Source organism: Cyprinus carpio, chromosome A7 (assembly GCF_018340385.1).
Source record: "Cyprinus carpio isolate SPL01 chromosome A7, ASM1834038v1, whole genome shotgun sequence".
In the NCBI taxonomy this organism is placed as follows: Eukaryota; Metazoa; Chordata; class Actinopteri; order Cypriniformes; family Cyprinidae; genus Cyprinus; species Cyprinus carpio.
The window spans coordinates 40602261-40619044 of record NC_056578.1 but is presented as its reverse complement, the minus strand read 5'-3'; the positions used below and the strand labels follow the sequence as shown (position 1 = coordinate 40619044).

The 16784-nt window shown below is 33.4% G+C and overlaps 2 protein-coding genes across 2 annotated transcripts in view; one reads left to right on the top strand and one right to left on the bottom strand.

The window, feature by feature from the left end:
* The first annotated feature begins 887 nt into the window (after positions 1-887).
* Positions 888-12990, top strand: LOC109098924 (alkaline ceramidase 2-like). The gene is made up of 6 exons (XM_042761169.1): positions 888-1210; positions 1369-1483; positions 5451-5592; positions 5718-5855; positions 9828-9965; positions 11190-12990. The coding sequence occupies exons 1-6, from the start codon at positions 1106-1108 to the stop codon at positions 11374-11376; spliced, it is 825 nt and encodes a 274-aa protein (XP_042617103.1). The 5' UTR covers positions 888-1105; the 3' UTR covers positions 11377-12990.
* A 1144-nt stretch (positions 12991-14134) lies between these two features.
* Positions 14135-16784, bottom strand: part of LOC122145697 (protein phosphatase 1 regulatory subunit 15A-like) — a 3385-nt gene continuing 735 nt past the window's right edge. Inside the window, exons 2-3 of the mRNA XM_042761168.1 lie at positions 15754-16428; positions 14135-14800 (exon numbers count right to left, since the gene is read on the bottom strand). Coding sequence (XP_042617102.1) covers positions 14585-14800; positions 15754-16419 — 882 coding nt within the window. The 5' untranslated portion in view covers positions 16420-16428 and the 3' untranslated portion in view covers positions 14135-14584. The remainder of the gene's footprint in view (positions 14801-15753; positions 16429-16784) is intronic.

Here is a 16784-nt window from a genome sequence, read left to right as displayed (position 1 = left end):
GAAAGTCCATCGTAAAAGTTGCATACCGCCACCTACTATATTGGAGTGTGTAAAATCATTTCTTCATTGATCTCGACCTATATTTTCCTGAAAATACCGGTTTCATGTAGAAATGTCCTTATAATTGATTGTTTCCTGATTTTATTAGTATCCCATTCACTTCCGGGTTTGATTACACACTTCACTTTCCCGTTTTCTCTAAACTTCACAGGCTACGTGCTCTGCATTTTCTTTATTTACATATCTCCCCTGGTGAAAAGAAGTACACTTCCATAATGTAGGCCTACTTAAAGTGCTCTAATTTTACACTTAATATACTAAAAATTCCTCTTTAGTAAGATAATCTTAAGAACATCTAACTGTGCTATTTTGAGACGCCATGAATATGAACTAAAAAATGTATTTAAAAAAGTATTTAGGTATACATAAAATGCTTATAGACCCAGAATTTGAACACAACTGAAATGCAGTAAGCTATCATCCTGACATATTTTGTTTTATTATTTTTCGTTCTGTTTATTAGGGGACTGTGGACCCCTAGTGGCCCTTGACCTAAAATATCAGCATGGGCTATTTCATATAAATATTTCTAGTGTTTCTAAAATATTAATGTTTTTTTTTATCGTTAAATTTATTTTAAACCCTAGTGCATATATATTATATATATATATATATATATATATAATATATATATATATATATATATATTATTATTATTATTTATTATTATTATTAGTATTATTAAGTTTTTTTTTTTTTATCTAAGTAATATATAATATCATGAGTCCTCTTGTAGACCACAAATTTATCTGGGCAGCTAGTAACATGTAACTAAATATTAAGCAAACTAATCCGTCCTGACTGAGCGCAGGTCTGCGCATGCGCGAATCACATGTTGCTGTGTGTGTTGTTATTGTACAGTCAGAGAAGGGCAGAGAGCGGCACAAGAGAGCTGGGTCAGACTCGGACTGGATGGCAGGATGACATGTTCAGATAACACGACTACACAGGCGTCCCCGAATAAAACAAACTGTCGCCGCATGCGTGCGTCAAAGCTGTCGACGGCGCTTTGTGTAACATTGTAGCAGTGGAGTCGCGCGCCGCGATGAACGCGCATCTGTGGGCTCAGCTCCAGGCGGGCAGCTCGGAGGTGGACTGGTGTGAAGGGAATTATCTCATCTATTCGGGAATAGCGGAATTCTATAACACCGTGCGTCCCTCTTCTTTGTTGTCTCTGTGTTTAGTCGCAGTGTCACTAATGAGGAGCTGCTGCTAGTTGTTGAAGAAGTCTGTAAACTTTAGGACTGCTGTGCTTTTCTCACATGCATGCTTTTATCAGTGTCACATAAGATTCCCGTCTGTTTTCAGATAAGCAACGTGCTGTTCTTCGTCTTGCCCCCGATCCTCATGTGTCTGTTTCGTCAGTACGCCACGCACTTCAACAGTGGCATCTATCTGATATGGACTCTGCTGGTGGTTGTGGGTAAGCTTCTTCTTCCTTTATTCTTTCCAGCTGTTAGACTGACCGACAGTGACTTCTTGCACAAGTATCCCGGAGCTCCTGTTTTTCAGCACGTTAGGAGGTGGCAGCTTTGTGGAATCCACTCTTCCCCCTTTTCGGGAATATTTCTGGTCATCAGGAAATAGCTGAGCTGAGCAGGAAGGGCTACTGAAGGAAGTGCCTTATCTCAGAGAAAATACATTAATGCTTGCTCTTAAATATGTGAAGCCTGTAATCAGAGCCATTCTGCTATTACAACACACACACACACAGAGATATATATAGTTTGTGCGCTTGTGTGTTAATATTATATAATTTTATTCATTCATATTCAGGTTTCATATATTAAATATAGCTAATATATAATTTATTTCTACTTTATTTTATAATATATTATAATTTTATTCAATTCAAGTTGCAAACTGTATAGGCTTAACACACACACACACACACACACACACACATATAAAAAAAATACACACACACACACACACACACACACATATATATATATATATATTAAAGCTGTAAGCTGTATCTTAATATATTAAATAGATCAAATATATAATTGTAATTATTTTATAATTATTTTCTTTGTTTTTATTTATTTTATTATGTAAATAATTATTTTAACTTTTATATATTTTCTAACTTACATTCTACTTTCCTTATTTATTTTTTTTTCTTTTTTTCCATACAATTTATGTATTTATTTTGGAATATCATGTATAAAATATCGCTAAATATACATATAATCCATATATATATATATATATACACACACACACACATTTTAACGTTTTACTTTTTATAATATTTTATACATTTATTAAATTAAAGGTGTCAACTTGTATTTATTTATTTATTTCTACATTTTATATTTTTTTTTCGTGATTTTTTTTTATTTTTACTTTCTCCAATACAATTGATTATTTATTTTTATCACAGGCATAAAACTATCCTAAATATACATTCTCACACATACACATTATGTATTTATTTACATGAAATACTATCATGCATATAATATATATTAGAATATATTATAATATTAAATACTAAATATACACCACATACACATCCACACACACACACACACACACCCACACACACAAACACACACACACACACACATTTTTACATTTACTTTTTATAATATTTTATAAATGTATTAAATTAAAGGCGTCTTTTTTCTGTACAATTTAAATGTATTTATTTTGGGTTATCATGCATAAAATATCCCTGCCACCTGACAGGTTTCACAGGTATCGGTGTTCTGAGAAATCACTCCTCTTTCCGTAACTGCAAACAAGGGAGTGACCAGGCCGTCAGAAACACTCTCTGCCTGTCAATCATTACATTCAGAGCAGCTGGCGTTGTGTTGTCTCTGCTCTGAATAACCACAAAATTACAAACATTTCATTACGCAAGGTTAAAAACGACCTTAACCCGGGGTTACAAAAGACATTAATCCTGGCTTAAGGACGGCATGAACAGCTTCTCACACTCATTGAATCTTTTGGTTCAGTTTACAGAAGGCCACACAGACCACATTTCACTTAGTCATCCGTAAGATGTGTTAATATTCACATGACCCAAGTGCATTCGCAAGCAGAGCTTAACATAGTTGAAACAATGCCGCTCTATGTCCCTCTCAGTGTTAGGTTGTTTAAGTTGCCAGCTCAGCACAAACGTCGCTCTGTACAAACGTCTTCAGAGTTTTTCTGCTCTAAAGGAAGCTGCTGACTTTATTAATCAGAGTCAAAATCCTCTGTTCCATCATATAATACAGTGAGTTTAGTGGGAGCATTAGACACAGACCTGAATTATTTTACAACAGACCTAAAGGTGATGCAGCGCTGTTTGTGGTGATAGATGGATGTTTTAAGAACACTTTAAAGACTTAATTGGCTAAATGGTGTTTGCTATTGAATAAATAGTGTTTGAAATATTGACATAAGAAATAAAGTCTTCTAAGAATATATTATAATCAGATTTTAACCAGCTATGTTGAAGAAATTGTGAGTGGCTCTTGTCTGGTTTTCTTCTGGTTTATCACGTGCCTGTCATGCAGTCGTGACAGTAAAGCTCATCTCTGCTCAGCAAGCTGTACAGTTCGAGTTATTATTCATGTTTGTGACTCAGAGTCAGACCACAAACGTGCCGAAGCATAATACTTAGTGGTTTGTTGCTCATTTCAGGCCTCTTATATAGTGGTTGGGCACTGTGTCCCAAAATGAAAATAGGTCAACAAAAACATTTTGTATTTTTTTTGTTGTTGTTGTTGTTTTGATTTTTAAACAGTTTGAAACACAGGTTAAATGATTTATATCTTAACATTTTGTGACTTTTTCCCATTTAGGGTCATGAATGTGCATGCATCCGGTTTTAACATTTGCGTATTTTGGAAAGGCTGTCTGATTCACTGCCATTTGTTTTGTTTTGGCCAAATTTTTTTTATAATTACACTATAAAAAAAGTATTTTTTTTTTTGAAAGTCAAAATTAATTTTTTTTGAAAGTTAAAATTATAGTATATATATACTTAATCTATATTTATACTTTCATAATAAAAAAAAAAAATATATGTGAAAAACATGTTTGTTCGGTTTTTCTTTTTTGAACAATCAAGAACAAAGAACATTCTTTTTCTCTTTTTCTTTTTTGGAGCTCATTTACTAGTCTGTTGCTGCACTAAAAAGAAGTGTGAGAAACCCATAACAAAAAGGCAGAGGCTATTTACAAATGAATACAAATATTAATACATTTTACTTCCATTAACTTCTAATAATGTTAGATGCTCTTTATACTTGTAGTAATTCTGCAAATAGTCACTACAAGTAGTCGTCATAAATTCATTTGTAATAATAATGGGACAAATCGACCCCCTACACAAATTGAGGACAAATTATGAGTTCATAATTTCTTTCTTTTTTTCTCTCTTACATGTCTCTTTAGTGTTTTTCATAGTGTTGACATTTTTTTATTCTTGTATTTTTTTGTATTTATTTATTTTTTGTGTGTGTGATCTGACATCGGCTTGTCAGATAGTTTGTTCTGTCCATCACTGTCAATCATTGGCATCATTGAATTTCAGTCAGAGTTGTGCGACACTCAATCGCCGTTTATGGATACCATAGGAATAAATGAGAAATACCGTAAGCTGAATCCCAGCTGTCGCAAAAAGTCTGTGACTTCTCTTATAAAACTGTTTTTTTTTTTGGTGTAAACTCAATCCAAAACTGTTGTTAAGTGTAAAACATGTTGAAGATTAAATTGCTGTTTCCTTTAAAAAGCTTTTTATTTAGCGTAGTGAAGCCTCTCCTTCATTGACATCCATTTAAAAAAATCTGTCTGTCAGATGAAATGTATATGTATATATAAAAAAGTGGCATCTGGTCTCCTTCCCTGCGTACCACCAAAGCAGAAGTGTTAGCCTTAGTTATTACGCTTTTTTGGTTAATGGTTGCGAGCTTGCCTTCCAGTGGCTTTGGTTACAAAATTCAGTTAGTGCGCGTATAGTACGCACATACTATTCTGGTGACGAAATCTGCGCCACGCACACTAAACGCGAGTATTCTTTGACCCTTTAATATCTTAATTTTCAAACATAAAAAAAAAAAACATCAGAAATTTATTTTGATGGAGCCCATAAAGCTTCTCTTTTATTAATAAATGCTTCTTATTCCAAGTATGTTGCATGTTACGTTCCCAAATGCAAGTTAATGCAACCGAAGCTCAGCAGTTTATGCAGAGCAGCATTTATTGTGAATCGAGACTCTCTGAGAAACTGAACACTGGATCGTGAGCTGCTCATGTGTAAACGAACACAGCGCTGCATATATAATTGTTTTCATGATGCATCGCAATGCTGATGTGAACGATTCTGCTTTGATGCAGGGCTAAATTGCTGTGTGTAATTTCCACATGATCCCGCTGTTCTTTTTTAGGGATGGGCTCCGCTTATTTCCATGCGACGCTGAGCTTCCTGGGGCAGATGCTGGATGAGCTGGCCATACTGTGGGTGCTCATGTGTGCCATTGGCATGTGGTTTCCAAAGAGATACCTGCCCAAGATATTCCGCAGAGACAGGTGCGCTCGCATATCTACACGCAAACACATTCAGATCACAAGTACTTGAAGATGCACAACATTCTGCACTGCTTTTCTCTTGTTTACTCCTTTCATCTTCCCTTGTTTTCTTCCCATGTCACTAGATCGAGGTTTCAAATGGTCATCGGCGTCCTGTCAGGGATCACCACCTGTCTGGCCTTCATCAAGCCAGCGATCAACTCCATCTCTCTCATGGCGCTGGGCATCCCGTGCACCGCTCTTCTCATCACAGAGCTAAAGAGGTCAGAGCTCCTGTACACACACACACACACACACACACACACACACACACACACACATCAGTCCTCTAGTGCTTTCCATGTTATCGCATTACATATTTATTCCTGTGCGTGCTTGATTTAAATCACAGTGGCAGCTTCCTCTATAAAGATGCCTCTCTTTATATGGTGATGTCCCTGTAATCTAAATTTGATGTTGTGCCTAGGATAACATGTATTTTCAACTTCAAGGTGTGCTTAAAGTTAACTTATCTCTCATGTTTTGTGTGGCTTGATGAGGAGAGGTGTGCTTGTGAAAAGTGCACTTTAGCATTATTTTAAAAAGAGTACTTGTTATGGAAATAATATTTTTTAAAGATACTTAAGTGCAAAGCGAATGGAATGTTTTAAGACACTTGATTGCATGTTAATTGCAATTAAATTAAAAAGTTGTATAGTTTGAATTTATATTAAATGCAATTAGCTGATGTTTTAAAGACTATTTTGACCCACTTAAGTAGGTCTCAAGTATTTCTACTTAAGTAATTTCTTAATTATCATAATAAACTGTTGTCTTTTGAAATATGGCATGCTGATTGTACTGACAAGCATTTATGGTTAACTAAAATGTATTTCTGTTGAAACTTATGCCATGTATTTAAATATATTTGTAATTACAAATTTGTAGTACATTTAAAATTAGTGCTGTCAAACAATTAATCGCGATTAATCGCATCCAAAATAAAAGTTTTTGTTTGCATAATATATGTGTGTATATTGTGTATATTTATTATGTATATATAAATACACACACATGCATATATAATTTTTTTTATAAATATATACTTCTATATTAAATATATTTATATATAATATAAATTATTTAAATATAAATATATACATGTAAATATTTTCAAAATATATTTTGTATGTGTTTGTATTTATATGTACATAATAAATATACACAGTACACACTTATATATTACATAAACAAAAAAATAATTTTAGAGCGATTAACCGTGATTAATCGCGATTAATCGTTTGACAGCACTACTTAAAATATATTGACTTGTTAATGTAATATTGAATAAAACACTACAGTGTACAAAATTATAATCAAGTGCTTTACATGAGCATGTAAGTCAACACATCAAAATAAGTGTGCTTCGTTAAAGCATGTATAAAGATTATTAAAAGTGTTTTTTAAAAGTGCACTTAAGTGTGTTAAGAAACTGTCATGAAAGTGTCTGCCTTAAGAGGCCTTTTTTATTTTATTAATATTATATTGTCTGCAGTACTTTTAAGATTGTAAGCACACTTTTTTGTGAGAGGTTGCTGTTCTAATAGTTGTGACTTATGGTTTGCACCTGACAGACCATAAATGTGAAAAAACTAAACAAATCATATCCAGCTCATTTTTTTAACGTGGAAGTAAATACAAGCAAAGTACATTAAAGGAGTCCATTGAACTTAGCCTTTCTCTTAAGATTCTCTTGTAATAGTTTTGAGTCACGAGTAAAGTAAACTAAAGAGACAGTGTTCAACTAAAACACAACACTAATCTCATACTTTTTGAGTCTATGAAGTATGAATTAACATATGACATCACTTAGCATAAAATTAAACTGTTCTCTGTTTACAGGAAGTGAAACTGTGAATAGCTTAGACTTTATGTCGCTTCCTCTCCCTTTAATTTTATGCTCTTTGTTTTGGCCTTCACGTGCCATCCTGCATATAAATAACTTTTTAGAAATGCTTGTTAATGTCAAGAAACTTCGGTAAAAATACAGGAAGCACAACAACAGGACATTTCCATGCAGTAATGATGTGTACAAATGCGTAATTACAAATATATTTACATTATACGAGTCTCAATAGAAATAGTATATTTTAGTTTATAATAAATGTTTGTCAGTACATGCAGTACTTTAACCATATATTTAACCAAGACAATAGTAATAGACAATAGAGTAATTATGTAAATTACATATAAATATGTCTTTAAGTCTTACTTAAGTGGGTCAGAAATACTCTAAAGTTCAGCTTATCACGTTTAATATACAGTTAAACTGTAATACATGTAGATTTAATTGCAAAACATTACATTCAGTTCAGATGTTTAAAGCATATTATTTCTGCAAGAAGCACTCTGTGTACATCTTGTTCAGAAGGAACTGACAAATTACAAACACCTTCAGAGCAGAACAAGGCTTTTTCTTTATCAGTTTTTTAACAGTTTGCACTTCCTCTATTGCTCTCTCTCTCTCTCTCTCTCTCTCTCTCTCTCTCTCTCTCTCTCTCTCTCTCTCTCTCTCTCTCTCTCTCTCTCTCTCTCTCTCTCTCTCTTTTCTCCTCCACTCAAAAGATCTGACATTTTTACTATAGAGTTTATCCTCAGTGTTTTTTATTTTTGGCCACTAATCAGTGATATTTTAGTGTTATTTACACTATACAATTACAATATGAATATTATGAATTGTTTTATTTTTATATTTATATGTTTTTAATTTTAGTGTAAGTTTTAGCCATTTTAAGTGTTTTTGTCATTTTTATTATTTTTTAAAAATGCAATTCTATTTTGCTTTTAATTTCATTTTATTTGAATTATTTTACAAGTTACCATTTTTTTTACAGTTACCAAGTTTTTCATGTAATATTTCTATTTTTCAGCTTTCTTTCAATGAATGAAAGCAGTTTTCCAGTAGTTTTAGTGTAGTGAACGATAGCATCGCTGTCACTGATGTCGCTGAAACCTTCATCTGATATCTGCTGTGTTTGTTTACGGTTGTAATCAGACAGATTGAGTTTCTCTGTGTGGGCAGGTGTGTGAAAATGACCAGGAGTGTGATCCCATCTGTGGAAAATCACTCTCGAATGGAACAACATCATTTACAGTTATTTAATGTCAAGCAAACCGTCTGTTAGCCATTTAATCCAATGCTAATCTGATGTAATAGATATGATCATAATCATTATCACTTATAAAAGTAACAGTACACAATATCTCCTCAACAAGCCTCAGCAGTTTTAGTATTATGGCACTGAGATCAGGATTATTACACTTAACTAAAACTATAACTGAAACTAAAATAAAATAAAAAAAATTTGTGACTTGAGATAAAATAAAATATAAATTATTACAAAATTATTCCAGCTAGTTGGTAAGGCAGCATTTCTCATTCTAATTTGGTTTAAATTTAATTTAATTTAGTTTTAATCTAAACCTGAAATAAAAATACTTTATAGACATACAGTGTATATATATATATATATACAACAAAATCAAAAAAAAAAAACACAAAAACACAAAAAAAAAAAAAAAAACTAAAAAAAAAATAAAAAAAAAATAAAAAATAAAAAAAGTAAAAACTGATTCAAAATATTGATAAAAGCGTAAAATCTCGGTGATACTAAAATAACAGATTGAGATGCTATTGTAGTTTTTAAAATGTTTTAGAATAAAATGTACAATAATACGTTTTTATCATTAGTTGTTTTGTCTGTATATTTATGAATTTTTATTTTGAGATTTAGTTTAACTATTTCAGATATATTGTCAGATGTAAGTTTTTATTGTGTTAGTTAGCTGTATTTTTTAGTTATTTTTTAACCCAATCAAAATAACCCAACTGCAGTTTGACTGAGATTACCCAATGAAAAAAACAATAGAATTGTTTAAAAATGGAGTTATCTGTTTTTGCAAATAAACTCTTCTCATATATATATATATATATATATATATATATATATATATATATATATATATATATATATATATATATATATATTTCAGTTAACCATTTTTTTTCAAGTACCAAAAATGTTTGCACCAGAAATGAAGTGTGAACAGCAGAATCATGAGTTGTGTGTGTGTCTGTGTCTCTGTGTGTCTGTGTCTGTGTCTGTGTCTGTGTGTGTGTCTGTGTGTGTGTGTGTGTGTGTGTGTGTGTGTGTGTGTGGGTGTGTGTGTGTGTGTGTGTGTGTGTGTCTCTGCAGGTGTGATAACCTGCGTGTGTTTAAGCTGGGTCTGCTCTCGGGTCTGTGGTGGACTCTGGCGCTCATGTGCTGGATCAGTGATCGCATTTTCTGTGAGATGTGGTCATCTGTCAACTTCCCGTATCTACACTGTGCCTGGTGAGTGCAACATACAGCAACATACAACATACAGCACCTAGTGAACAGTCAGCACTGGCAACACATTGCTTTCTGTCACTTTCTGCATTCCTCAGTGGTAAGAGCATTGCGTTAGCACTGGCAATTCCCAACACACACCTATGTACTTATACAATTAATCAAATCACAAAAAAAAATCTAATTAAATAAAAAAAAAGAAAAATAAATATAAAATAATCAACAAAAACACAAAAACAAACAATTATGTACTTAACTGTGAGGCAAACCTTGAAAAAAGCATTTTTGAAATCACTTGAATGAATAAACAGAGAGAATTTTTCAAAAACAACAACACACAAAAAAATATATATATATATATATATATTAACTGAAATACAGCAAAATAAATGAACTAAAAACCTTAAAAAAGCATTTCTGGTTATTTGAAATATATATATATATATATATTAACTGAAATACAGCAAAATATATAAAAAAAAATATTTTATTTTTTAAATAAATTAAATTCTTAAGCATTTCTCATATGTATATATAAACATTTGTAAATATGTATATTTAGTTTAACCTGAAGTACTTAAAATAACTAAATCTAAATAAACTAAAACTTCACACCAAGAATATTTATTAACAAAAATGAATAAAAACTATAGAAACAAAAATAATCCTAATATAAAAATGACAGAAATACACCACAAAATTACTAAAACTTTAACTAAACGAGAAAACAGACAATACAAAACTAAAATCAAACTCAAAATATTAACAAAAACTAGTATAAAACTCAACATAACTAGTATATCAACAAAAAAAAAAAAAAAAACACTATGATTATCCATCATCAGAAAACCAGGCATGTTTGAATGTTTCATTCAGTTATTGAAATATTAAATTATATTAATATTATATGTTCAGTTCAAAATGTTTGTGCATAATCATATGAACCTGAATGCACTTCAATAAAGCTAATTATTCAATGTCCCTCTGACAGTTTCTGTTTTAGTACTTTGTACATTTTCCACATACATTTAAATGGATAGTTCACCCAGAAATGGAAATTATGAAATGTTAAACATTAAACTAGAAACATTGTCTCATATTACTTTAAATTTTTCTCCATAGTTACATTTGTAGGCTGAAACCCTTTATAAACCCTAATAATTGCTTGTTTTGTGATGATTGTGATGTTATTTTCTCTACATGCTCCCTCTCTGTCTGTGTGTTCAGGCATATCCTCATCTGCCTGGCGTCTTATCTGGGATGTGTGTGTTTTGCGTATTTCGACGTGGCTTCGGAGGCTCCAGAGCAGGGGCCCGTCCTCAAATTCTGGCCCAGCGAGAAATGGGCTTTTATCGGGGTGCCATACGTCACTCTTCTGTGTGTGCACAGGAAGTCCTCTATTAAGGTGACTTAAGCTGTGCTTCCTGAGGTATCCGGCTACACTTCAGTGCACTTTGTAATGGACTTCCACACGAAGGAGAATCCAGGTTTGTGTGTGGATTTGTAAGGTTATGTTTTTGGGGAAGGATGACGGTCAATCATGGTGTATTCATGTGAGGATTTAATATCTTAACGGCACAAAATCAGCTTTCAGTTTACTTCGGGGGGAAACAATGTGTGATGCGGGATTTCATGTTGTAACTTTACATGGTGTTACGCTGCAGGTCAAAAGTTTGGAATATTTAAGGTTTTTTAATGTTTTAGTCTCTTCTGCTCACCAAGTTTGCATTTATTTGATCAGAAATATTGTTACAATTTAAAATAATAATGTGAATGTATTTTAAAATGTAATTTATTCCTATGATGCAAAGCTAATTTTCAGCATCATTGCTGCAGTCGTCAGTGTTTGCTGTTTAATTAAATTTTTTTGTTGTTGTTGAAACCGTGATGCACTTCCATGCAACATTAAGGGTAAGTAAACAAAAAAAAAAAAAAGATTAAAAAAAGGAAATTGATAGTTTTATTCAGCAAGGATGCATTAAATTGATTAAAAAAAATACATTTATAATGTTGCAATAGATTTCTATTTTCGGTGAGCATACAAAATTTCTTTCAAAAGCATTAAAAAATGGTAATTATTCCAAATAAGTACTGAAAATAAATCAAAATCGGGAAGTGGGCTTCATAAACCAGATGTCCACACCAGCAGTTGAGCCTGAAATTAAATATGAGGATAGTAATGCTTATTTGTGTGTTAATATTGTGAAAAATGTTAACACAAAGCATGTTATTTCACAGTAGTACTACTAGTTAGTTGCCTTTTTTGACAACAATGAATACATTTCAAATGAAAAGGCGCACTAAGTGATTTTTCTTTGTTTCGTTGGTTAAATAACAAAAGGTTTGGACTTTATACTGACAACACAGCTTTACACAAAAGGAAACATTTCGCCATTCACATGCATTTATACATTCATTTACTTTCATATTAGGAGGATTCTGTAGGCTGCTGAGTCTTTATCTCATGTGAATGTACATCATTTTAAACATATTTGCCAATAGGACTAATAATTTATTTTGGTGTAAACAATTGGAAAAAAAATACTTAGTGCACCTTTATTGTGAATAGTTGTAGGACACACAATCCTCTTCACCATCTGAATTAATTCAGGGAAAAACACTGAGGTTATTAACCCCAATGCATCTCATCTACGGGCGTGATACCTCTATATATGAGTTATGATGCAGCGTAACTTCTCAACTATGTGGCACTACTGTGAAATGAATGCAGTGGATTCGACGGATGATTTTAAAACAATGCACGACAATAGTTTGGTGAACTGAATGTAAAAGAAAGTTTTCTGAGTGTCTTCACACAGAAATGCATATATCTATATATAGCCTAATGCTTTCTCATAGAGAAACATCCGTTTTATCTTTTCACTTAGTTAAACTTTACAACACTACACAAAGGCCTTTCGCAATTTGTCAAAGAACAAATTGCTGTTGATCATTGCAAAATGGTTTATCGAAATACCAAAAACCTTATGCAATAAAAACACAAACTCAGCTGTGGTTTGTACACGAATGGCACTTTCATGCTGCTTTCTTCCAATGCCACAACAATTGCATCAGTATTTCAAAGAGAAACCGAACATCACCTGGGTTTCCTGAAGTTTCAACACTCGTCCAGAGATGAAGTTTTCTAAAGCAGTGTGATTTTGTATTTTTGTGTAACTTTCTGCTCATGCAATGCACAATATGTACTGTAAGCCAATGCAATGGTTATTACATATGTGTGTGTGAGAGAGTGTGTGTGTGTGTCACCCAGACCCAGATGCAACACAGGGACCAAGAAAAAAAATACTAATTATTTTTACTACTAACAAACTAATAATAATTTAACAACCACCAATTAATAATTATTTAACAAAAAAATTATTATTGAATTTATACACACACCTTATTTAATAAAAACATGATGCAAATTAACACGTTTGAACAGCGCATGATGTCTTTCTTAATGTGGTCATGCTTCAGCAAGCACCTAATCCTTCTAAAACACTTTCTAACATTTCTAAAAATGTATCGATGCTGTGCTGGTGACGTTGTTGTGAACGGCTGCGTAGAATGCTTCTACATTTGTAGTAGATTGCCTGTCCTGTAGTATAACTGTACAGTATTTGTAATACTTCTGGTTCATGTGCATTTTGTCAGCTACATGCAGACGTGTGCAATTGAAATATTTAAAGGAATAGTTCACCCAAAATGTAAATTTGCTGAACATTTACTCATCCTCAGGCCATCCAAAATGTAGTTTGTTTCTTCAACAGAACAGACAAATGTAGCATTGCATCACTTGCTCACCAATGGATGCTCTGCAGTGAATGGGTGCCGTCAGAATGAGAGTCCAAACAGCTGATAAAAACATCACAATAATTTGTTTTTTTTTTTAACAAACACGCAGCTTTTCTCTTCTCAAGACATTAACTGATGGACTGGAAAGTTGTGGATTATTGTGATGGTTTTATTTCTGACGGCACCCATTCACTGCAGAGCATCCATTACTGAGACACTGATGCAACGCTACATTTCTCCAAATCTAATGAAGAAACAAACTCATCTACATCTCGGATGACCTGAGGATGGGTAAAGTTTTAGCAAATCTTATTTTTGGGTGGACTATTTCTTTAAGAAAAAAATGCATATACACTGAAAAATTAAACTCAGAATAAATGTCAGAGAAGTTTAATAATTTTCAGCTGCCACATAAAATATTCAGTCCGTGTCAGAATAACCACGTTTGTAGTACAATAAAACTATACAAGTGCAAAGAATATAAAATTAAACCCCAATAAGACAAAGACACATTGAAATAAAGTGCACCACAAAAAAACAAAACAAAAAAAAACATTGGGTTTTCACAACTAATAAAAAAAATTAAGTTCAACTGCTACATTATGATGAAAAATTTAACTCACAAACAACAGAATAAATCTCAGAAAAGTTTCTCAGCTGCCATATAAAACATTCAATGTGTCAGAATAACCACGTTTATACATGTGCAGAACCCCAATAAAGTCAAAGACAGAAATAAATTGCACCACAATATTTTAACAATACAAATATAAAAAAAATCTGCTCCATCATGATGATACTACATTAAGCTGGAGGATTGAGTATCATGAGGATGTTGTTCTCTGGAGTCTCTCAAACACGCCGGCTCTGTGTTCAGCCGTGAGGCAGGGCTTAAGCAGCGTCTCGACGCTCTCCGCTCTTCTTCTGAAGCGCTCTCGGTCTCTGGCCATCTGCATCCAACAAGAGCCGTCCCGCGCGGCCCTGCTCGCGAAACTCCAGGCCACCAGGGGGCGCACGGTCACCTGATCACTGAAACACACCTGAAACAGAAGACAACACCAGCATGTTATCAGAGGAGCACACACTGGAGGTCCTGACCGCAGGCAGTCATGCATGCGTCACGTGACTTACTGAGCTACAGAACGTCGTTTCAGTACCAGCTGCTGTCAGCTGTTGTCATGGGAGGACGATTTGCTATTTTCAGCCTTTTAATAGCAACTTTAATCAGCTGACAAAATCTAAATCGCTGACTTTGTCTCATGGACATTTTATTTTGGCCTGTTGCTCAATCTCACATCACTTTTTCTCTCTCTCTCTCTCTTTTTTTTTTTTAAATGAATTATGTATAATTCACATGACCATAAATAGCGTTTTTATGTTTATTTATCATTTTAATTTACAGTTTATTTACTGTTTAATTATCTCATTAATTAAATGAACACTGTTGTATGTAACATTTTATCATTTTTTTAACTAAAACTAAAAAAAAAATTAATCATTAATTAAATGAAATATTAGTTGAAATATCAACTTTTTAGAAAATTATAAATGTTGTCTAGAACCATGTATAAATTAGAAAACCATAAATAGCGGGGTTTAGGTTTATTTATTATTGTTTATTTACTTTTACAATTTATGGCATTTATCTTACTTCAAGAAAAATACGGTGGTATAAAATATTATCTGATTAATATCTTGTTCAGTTTGTTTTGTCTGTACATCAAAAAGTTTGTTTCCATCAGGGCTGTGTATTATTAAATAAAACAAAAACTGTTTAATTGTAAAGTGAATGAAAATACAATAAACTATAAATTTTAGATGTAAAACTTAAATGCAAATTATAAATGTTGCCTTGGAAAATCACCTAAATAAATAAAAAAAATGGCTAAGCATAAAAATGAAATAAAAATAAAGCTACCTAAACTAAATTTAAAAATGATAACTGGAGATATCACAATAAAAGCTAAAATAGTATATAAATGGATATATTTACCCTCGCCGCCCCCTGCTTTGGTTTTGGCTCACACTCTTCTGCTCTTGTATCAGGTTGAGTTTTGATCTGCTTCGTGTTTGTTCTGGAGTCGATGGACGAGCAGAAGCTCAGAGGGTTGTAGGGGTCAGCGCTGTTCAGAAACGATTCCCAAAGCTCAAGACTCTCTGCTGATGCCTCGGAGTCACCTTCATCATCCTCATCCTCATCTGACCAATCAGAGTCCTCATCCTCCGTCTCACAGTCCTCCTTGTTCTCATCACCGTCCTCCTCCTCATCAGACTCCCATTCAGAGAGCCTGGCTTCATCATCTTCCTCTTCATCCCAATCAATCGATTCCCGCTCATCATCATCATCATCAAGCTCCTTAATAACGACCTCTGGATCCGCTTCTTCTGAAGCTCCAGTCCCGGTTTCGCCTCCAGGCCTCTCCAAGGCCTCCACGCCGCTCTTCTTCGACTCGCCGGTCATGGTCATGTTTTTTCCCACACAGATGAAGAAAAAAGTCTCGGAGCTGAACAGCTCGGTCACACTCGCACAGAGGTACAGGACTCCCCGGAGGACCTGCCACAGACGGACCCTGATCGTCACGACGGACGACGGCATGAACAGATGCGAGCCGCTCTGATTCAGCAGCGGGTGATGAGTGGAGACGGTGAATGGTGCCATGATCAAACTCTAAAACACAATAAATGCTGTTAAAACTCATGCATCTTTCGTATCGCAGCCCTTAATTAGTCCCTCGTGGGCAAATCTGAGCACGAAGGTGTCAGGTGTGATCCCAATTTATTATTTTTTTTAAATAAATGTCATATCACTATCCTCAATAAAATAAAATAAAAAAAACGGTCAATTTCTAAAAAAAACAAAATGTGATTTTAGGTGTTTTTTATTTATTTACATCTAAAAGTACCTTTTTTAAATACAAAATGTTTATTTTTATGTTGTATTTAATATTTCTTCATTAAAAAAAAAACAAGAACAGTGAGTTCAGACGGATAAAACATACAAATTGGGTGACTTTGGTGTCATAT